Source organism: Nestor notabilis, unplaced genomic scaffold (genome assembly GCF_000696875.1).
Source record: "Nestor notabilis isolate BGI_N333 unplaced genomic scaffold, ASM69687v1 scaffold5705, whole genome shotgun sequence".
NCBI lineage: Eukaryota > Metazoa > Chordata > Aves > Psittaciformes > Psittacidae > Nestor > Nestor notabilis.
Window position 1 is genome coordinate 108,735 of NW_009927809.1, and position 8,006 is coordinate 116,740.

The window sequence follows — 8,006 nt, forward strand, 5'->3', positions numbered from 1 at the left end:
ATGCTTGGAAAAAGACAAATCGTATACAACTCACAACCTCGTGCTGCATCCAATTGAAAACCATTTAATAACTGAACCTGCAGCACTTACACTGCAAAACCCACTTGGCCAGAAAGCTCTTCCTGAGAAGTAACAGTACTGAATTCAACTCCCAAATCCATCAGGAATGGGAGTAAGTGAACAGAGGTACTTTGGTGTCTGTTCAGAAGGGAAGATGCTTATTAAAGCTTTGACATTAGACTAAAGATCAGAGAACTTGTAAAGTATTTTTAATTTGCCTCTGATTTCATCTCGAGACAGAAGAGATTTGCAGAGGAGGAAGTAACCTCAGTCCAAACCCAGTGCAATTGCTGGAGGTTCCTACTGTTGCTAACCTGTTCTTACTAGTTAGTAAGGACAGCTTAGCAACTAAGGAGTCACATCACTGCTTCATCTTCTAGCTCAAGTAATACCAACAACAAGTCAGTCAATCAATTTCTGAGGAATTTTGTGGGAAGACCCTCATGTAACATTCCCAAATGGACACTTTAAAACCCATAAATATTTTATTTCCACTGCAATTTTCAAGCCGAAAACTTTCTGTTCAAACATTTCACAGCTGAACACTCAACCCTGATCAACCTGCCTGGGTTTATGCCAGGAAGTTAAAAGTGCTTCTGTGAGTTAATACAAACACAGCATTAAACATAAAATATGTCCTGCTACATTATTTTACAGAGCTGAGGGTGAACTTATCTGCATTAAATACAAACACTGATTTCCAGACTGAGAGATCCTTTGGAAAGCCTCACTGCCCACCCAGCTCAACCCTCCTGCTCCTTCAGGGAATTCCTTCCCTTCCTGAAGGCTTTTTTTGGACATTTTTGTTCATGTACATTTACATAGATTGAATACAAGCCTCTCAAGCAAAAGGCAACACAAGGTATGTGCTCCTTGGGTGACTGCAAGATGCCGACGGCTCTGGAGACATGCCATTAAACACCCCAACAAGGAGTTCTCCAAGCACCGAGCAGCAACAGCAATGTTTAGCAACACGAAACATTGTTCTCCCTTTGGTTTCAGCTGCATTCATTCCACAGCACCAGAAAATCAGGGGTTTTCCTTCCTCATGGAAGCTTTCTCAGAAGACAGTGGCCCATTGCAGCGGGCTGTGTGCTGGAGGGGGGCTCTTGGGGTGATGGGATTCATGGCATCAGCCACAGGAGGAGAAGGACACTGAACTCTGGCAACTTCCCTTTCCAGGCTCCCAGCTGAAAGGTGACAAGTGGCAACACTTCGTCCAGTGCCCTCTGGCAGCACAGGCATCATTTCCAGGGCTCAGGCACTGAACACATCACTGAGGAATGCCAGCTTGCAAATCAACTGGTGAAAAGGCTGCAAACCATGAACAGGCAGAGAAAACCTTGACCTTCCTGGTCCAGTGGATCACACTCTTCCAAAGAAAGGTTTCTGAAGGGAGTGACTCAGAAGGTATCCCACAGGAACATGATTTACCTCTACCTGCCACCAGGCAGAGGAACACAGACCCTGCCTGCAGAAGCAGGTGCTTGGTGTACTGCCCTTCCAGCAGCCTCTTACCCCATCAAGCCCTAACCCAGTACTCCCCCTTTACCCCTTACACACCACACTGAGCCAGGTGATGGAGAATCAAGTGTTACTCTTCCTTTTAACGGATCTTCCCTTTAGCAGGCCAATTACCAGAAGAAGAGATGTGCCAGTCCTCTTCAGCTCACCTGCAACGTTAGCAGCGTAAAACAACTAAAAAGGAAGAGCTTCCAGTTTCAAGGAAGGGGGTATTTTTGTACAAAGTTTAAGAGAAATAAATTGTTATGGAAAAAAAAGAAATCTCAGTGTGCTTCTTCTCAGTGATAAAAATAGCAGCATGCAAAGAAACACTTCCAGTTAACATTAATAATTCAACACCTCTGCAGGTAGTCGCCAGCCATCTGTAGCCCAAAAGGTCAGTTCCTGCTGTGACTGTGGTGACAGCATACACTAGATTCCTAGATCAACTCCTCCTCAGTGTTTGTTTTCCTTTTCTAACCTCTCTATTCCACACTAATCCTTTGAATTTTCTTCAGAGGTCTATGATGTCCAACATGTTTGTTTACCCAGTGAATGTAGCTGCTACACAAAGTTCAGGAGCAGTCGGTAATGCCCACACAGCTCCTCACAAAACAGACTCTTAACTGCTGGCTTCACTGTTTACTTTACAAACACTTCTGACACCTCTAGATGAATTACTACTGCCAGTCAAGACCCAAGATATATGTATACACCTTCTATTTACTTGCTCTGAGAACAGGGTGCATCTTCTCTGGCTGATGCGACCTCAGCTTCTGAAGGTCCCTCCGAGATCAAAGGTGATTGCACAAAATAGCACCACTCTTCAGATTAAAAACTACGAAGTCAAGTAGGCCGATAAACTCTGTCATAGCAAAGCAGCAAAGCACTGCCTTTAAAGCACTGCTCAATGCATAGAACCAAAATGGTGTTCGAGTCCCTGTCAATCGTTTCTTAAAAATAAGAAGGAAATACTTTACTTCTGTGATCTTTGCTTTCTTTAAGCAACACACAAAAAGAATCAATGAGCCATTTTCTAGATGTTATTCCTCATTTGATCCGTGACACGAGCTTTCCTTCTCACCTCAGCACAACTCTGTATCTGCTTTGCATTCTGTACAGGCTTCTTTCCATCATTCCACCGCATTCCCACTCCTGTCTAGCACCACCTTTCAAAAGGCGTCCATGGAATCATAGAATCATTTAGGTTGGAAAAGACCTGTAAGCTTACAGGAGCAAGAAGGAGAAAATGATAAAGAGAAGAACAAGTCTGTAATTTCAACAGAAGAGTGAGGAACACAAAGATGAAGCTGTCTGGTTGTGTGGAGAGCAACACAGTACAGAACACTGTCACCTACTGTACTGCAAAGCTATGATGTGGGATAAAGAATGCCGTTAACACAAACCTGTGTTAAGTATTTCATTACATCATCTCTTGAGAGAGGCACCTACACTACACTCTTTACAGAAGAATAGGAGAGCAAGACAAATATCTTGGGTTTATCAAATTCACTTAGAAATGCCAGTTAAAGCTATGAGACACAGAGCGATCAATAGGCTCCCTCGGTTACCCATGGCCATCTACGCTAACAGTCACCTCTGGAAACGCTCAAGGGCAGAAGCTCAGCACAGCAGCAAGCCAATTAAATCAGTATTGCAGAGAGAATCGTAAGAAGCGCCCAAACTTCCCAGAAAACCTCCACAACCCACGGAGACAGAACTGAGACTCTGTCAGCCTTGAAGAAAATGTAAGGGAAGAGGGAAGAAATGTGAGACCCAGAGAAGCATTAACAAAGCACGTCTAAAACATTCACTGAAGGTTATCTTCAGCCTCTCAGCCACTGAAACACACACAATGCCAGAGTAAAGGAGTGGGAGCTGGCAGCAGAACAGATGTTTCACAGTTTGCACCACGAGAGCTTCGTGCAAAGCAGCTGCTACCATCTGGCGATCCACCACTGCACGAGGTTCCACCACTGCTTATTACCATCTACCACACTTGAGGACTAAAGGTGAAGCCTCACATAGTGGCACATATTTTAATTAAAGTCTTCAATTTCCAACAATAGCCCAGCACTCGGGTCTATCTTTCAAGGTGCATGTGGCTTTTTCACTGTCTATTCACAGGCCTTGCAAATTCCTACAAGCATGCTGGGGCAGGAGGATAACCAGCCCTACAACACACATATATGTTGATTTTAAGTAGCAATAATTGCCTAACTCCTCTCCAAACACCATATGCTCAGCAACACCAGTCACCAAGACAAAAAAAGTGAAGCACATTACATATGTCTTCTCCTGTTGCATTTTTTTAATGGAGAAACACAGATACAGTTCTTTTCTGTCACTGCCTTTGCTAACAGTGCTTACTTTACATCCCCTGCACCTCAGCTGAAGTGAGAAAATGCATAGGATGGGAGAGAGATTGACTTGAGTTGAAGGTTTCGGTATTTCCTGCTGGTTTACAGAGGTGAGACCTTTTTGTTTCAAAGCATGTGACCAGCTGTGCTTTGCAGAGCTGTTAATCAAAGACCCCTCTCTGCTCAGACATCAAAATGTGTAGATAGTGGCAGATACAGCACAAGCGTCCCAACTCTATCCAATCAATACACAACCACCTTCATTCAAAATGATCTTTGTTCTAGGTTAGAGAAGTTCTAAATCTATAACTCAGATGACAGTGCTCATTACTTACACCAGGAGACTCAGTTTAGGGAGAAGCTGGGATTCTGTTTGGCTTTACACATCTGTAAGCCAGCGGTGCCCTGTATCACCACTCAGTTCACACACCTCACTGGGCAGCAACTGCCACTTTTAGGAACTATTGAACTAAAATGGATTTCAACCACTGATCTGCAAGAGAGGGAGATTCACACGGTTGCCAGCTCTCAGGGCCACACTACAGCATCAAAGCCAAGTGCTCCTCCTATGAGTTTGTCTTCATACCAGGGGAAGAATGGAAACTACGTACCTACCATCTGTGTTAGATCCCAGGCTAGTCACTGGGTTATGAGTTTCCTGAATTGTTGCTAGCCCGTGATCATGCATAAGCAAACAGAAAACAAATACTGAAAATGGAGTAAGTCAAAGTAAAGAGAAGGCTGCTGCCAAACGACAAACTCCCACCCTCTCCCCCCACAAGATTGCTGCTGCTTCATTTCAGCTCACAAGGAACACACTCAGTGATGCTCAGCCAACAGATGAGCCTCCAGTGCTGGAAGCCTGAGTGCAGCCAGGCCACAGTGCCTGGAAAACCTCCTTAGACTGACACAACCCTTTCAAGCTGAAATGATGCGTGCAGACTTCCAGTGCTGCTGTCCTTCATTAACCTCCTCTGACACACGAAGTGTTCACATTGCAGGCAGGTGGATTCTGCTTGTCTGAGTTAAGCCCATTTGCATGTGGTTCTGCTTTAATCTGCATTTCCATAGAAACCTCATTGTGTATTCCTCTGCTCACAAAAACAGGATTTAATTCCCACCCAGCAAGTTAGGAGGCAGCAGGAAAAAAATGCTGGAGTAAAACTGTTACAACCAGCTTTGTGGCTCTCTGCTCGTTTTAGAAATCAATGTAAGTACAACAAATCTTAATTTAAATATGCTGAATTTGGTGGGAACTTGTCAGTAAAACCTGGTGTGTTTGAAACGTTTTTATTTAAATCAAGTTTCCTGACTCAGATGCTACTGAGGCTGTGAGTTTAGCTCAATATACAAAGCATAATTCCAAGCCTCCTGTGATAAAAATACCCTTTAAATAAATAATAGATCAAAGCAGTGTCACTTTGGTGGCACACGCAGTCCATGAAAGCAGGAGACGAAGGATTAAACATTTTCAGAGAAGTCCCTCTGGATGAAAGAGAGGAAATCAATGTTCAGTTATTTTATCTGGATTTAATACTCATTACTTTTATTATTTGATCCTTCCCTCTTATTGGAATTGCGCCTTCTAAAGAACCTTCAAGTTCCTACAACCTCTGTGGTTTTTAGACCAATGAAGCAAGTTGAAAAAAAGAGTAACTCCATTCCCAAATCTCAATGAATCATTTCCCATTAACTACAGCAAAGGTAGGATCACTCCCAAGGACTGCTCAAGATGATGAATAAGATCCAAATCTGCCACTGCCTGTGATTTTTCATGATTCACAGGGAAAACAATGCCACGGATTTTCCTGCAACTCAGGCAAAGAGAGGCTTGTTTTGGTTAACCTTTGAGAATTGCCTGATTTAGGTAAGCCAGGGTGTTCAAATACAGGCGACAGTTCCCATCCTGAGCTTTGACAAGTTAATGTGTCAAATTCAAACTAATGCAACGCTCTCCGCACTTTCAAGTGACACCCAGAGGTACGTCCCCTCCAACCCTCACAGAAATCTCTTTCAGTGGCATCTTGAGGAGAAGAGCACACCTGAAGCCACTCAGACCTGGCTTGTGGGAAAGGGAGGCAAGAGCCAGGGAAAGGAAGCTAAAGTGAACCAGGGGATGCAGCAAACCCACAGTCAGACTGACACTGGAGGGATGTTACTAAGTGTTGCTTTTAATATGATGAGCAAAAAGTAATAAACACAGCATCAAGTTTGTCCAAACAATACCTGATAAAGCTGTCCAGATACAAATGATCTATGAGCAGCACCCCTGATCCTGATACAGAGAAAAGTTACTTGATTCAGGCTGGCAGTGGAAAGAGAAGGACCAAACAGAAAATTACAGATTTGCTTCGGTTTTCTTCATTTACAAAAATCTGCAAGTCCTCAGGAGTAAGTATGGTCAGAACTAGGTTGTGATGATAACTGTAATCATTGCACTCTTCATGAAAATAACTCTCTCTGGCTGCAACACGTGTGTGAAACATTTGACAAGTACAAAGAAGACAGCTGATTACTCCCACTTTACTCACGCTTAAGATGTACAACCTATTGATTATCTTGATCAAGTCAATGTCATTCCCAATTTAGAAAAAGACAACTCTGCAGATCAGGAAATAAGTGAACAGGAAGCTTCACAGGAAGGCAGAGGGATCACTAAAATAGACAAGCAAGCTCATCACACCTCCACAGTCTACTAGAGAAAAACCTCTTCTTTGCCAAAACCCTTCAAAGAGGACGTACCACAGGACTTTGTGTTCTGTGTCTCATTTAAATTACATCCAAAACCTCTCAATTCAACCCATTAAAGATCTGCCAAGTCAGATTTTCAGTACATGATTCTACTCAGGCAAATGATTCTGGTTCAGCCAGAGCCTTCCCCAGAACTTCACAACCGTTTAGTGATGGCCCTGCTAGGACTCACGTACGGCATCCTCACGCCTGGTCATGAAGCCTCTGGAAAGAATCACAGGTTTCAACTGCAGTTCCCAAGTTATTCCATAGTATTACAAAAGGGATCACAAACACAACAGAAAATTGGTCACCAAAAGAATTCATGCATATTCATAACCACAAAGTTACAGGCAGAGCAGCTTTGAGACCTGGAGAATCCCGTAACCCAAAGCAGATTCCAAGAATAGAATGAGAGGTGCTCATTATCCATGACATTTCTTGGCTGCTTTGTTTGGTTGCTTTTAACTTAAGTATCTAAGTTGGATACAAGTTTGAGACCCCCCGGCAGGGATACTTCTTTGCCACACTTGGCTTTATCAGTTTAACATGCAACATACATTCAAACACAAGGGAAGCACCTCGCTTTAGTACAGTAAGTGCTTCGTCTCACAACCCCTTCCTGTCATCAAAATCTCAGTTTCCCCACAGACAAAGAATGCTTTAATTTCATATTCCACATAACATGCTGGTGGCAAGCTTCAAAACCACAACACTTCCGTGCGTCTTCACCACTGCAGACAACTGTAATGACTACACTTAGTGCACTTTGTGCTTGCACCATTAACCTGCTGATCCAGAGAACACTTTAACACCTCGTTAGTTTTATTGCCTTTCCTGAAAAACACGAAGAGTCCAAATTTCATTTAAAGATCTTAAATGAGGGAACTACCCAAAGAGTGTATTCCCATGAGCTTTGAACTAGTACTTTTGACCCATGTCCATGTTTACTTCCCGCAGTGCCACAGGACAGGCACACAACCTATTGGATCAAACATCCAGCATTTCATGTGAAAACAGACTGCTGCCTGAGGTACAGCAGCCCTCTGAGCACCTAATCCTTCCTTTCCACCACTATCCCCCCCACTCCTCCCACAAACCCCATCCTACACAACCCCCATCCTGCCCTTGAGCATTACCCGGTCCTTCATCCTCCAGCTCTGAGCCAACGACTTCGAGCCTTCGATCTTCTCGCAGTGTCTTTTCTTCATAAAGGCCAGAGGCAAGTTCCAGTCAGTCAGGTCGGACTCATCCTCCTCCCCAAGCCCCAGAAGAGGCGACTGCAGCATCTCAGACTCCATCAGAGAGGAAGTACCAGGCAACAAGTGAGCAGCAACCTCCAGCCCAGCCCGC

At 43.8% G+C, this 8,006-nt stretch overlaps 1 protein-coding gene across 2 annotated transcripts in view; it reads right to left on the minus strand.

The window, feature by feature from the left end:
* Window positions 1-7,954, minus strand: part of RPTOR (regulatory associated protein of MTOR, complex 1) — a 114,527-nt gene extending 106,573 nt beyond the window's left edge. For both annotated transcript variants that reach the window (XM_010014227.1, XM_010014226.1), the window contains exon 1: window positions 7,793-7,954. In XM_010014227.1, coding sequence (XP_010012529.1) covers window positions 7,793-7,954 — 162 coding nt within the window. The remainder of the gene's footprint in view (window positions 1-7,792) is intronic.
* Window positions 7,955-8,006: the final 52 nt, after the last annotated feature.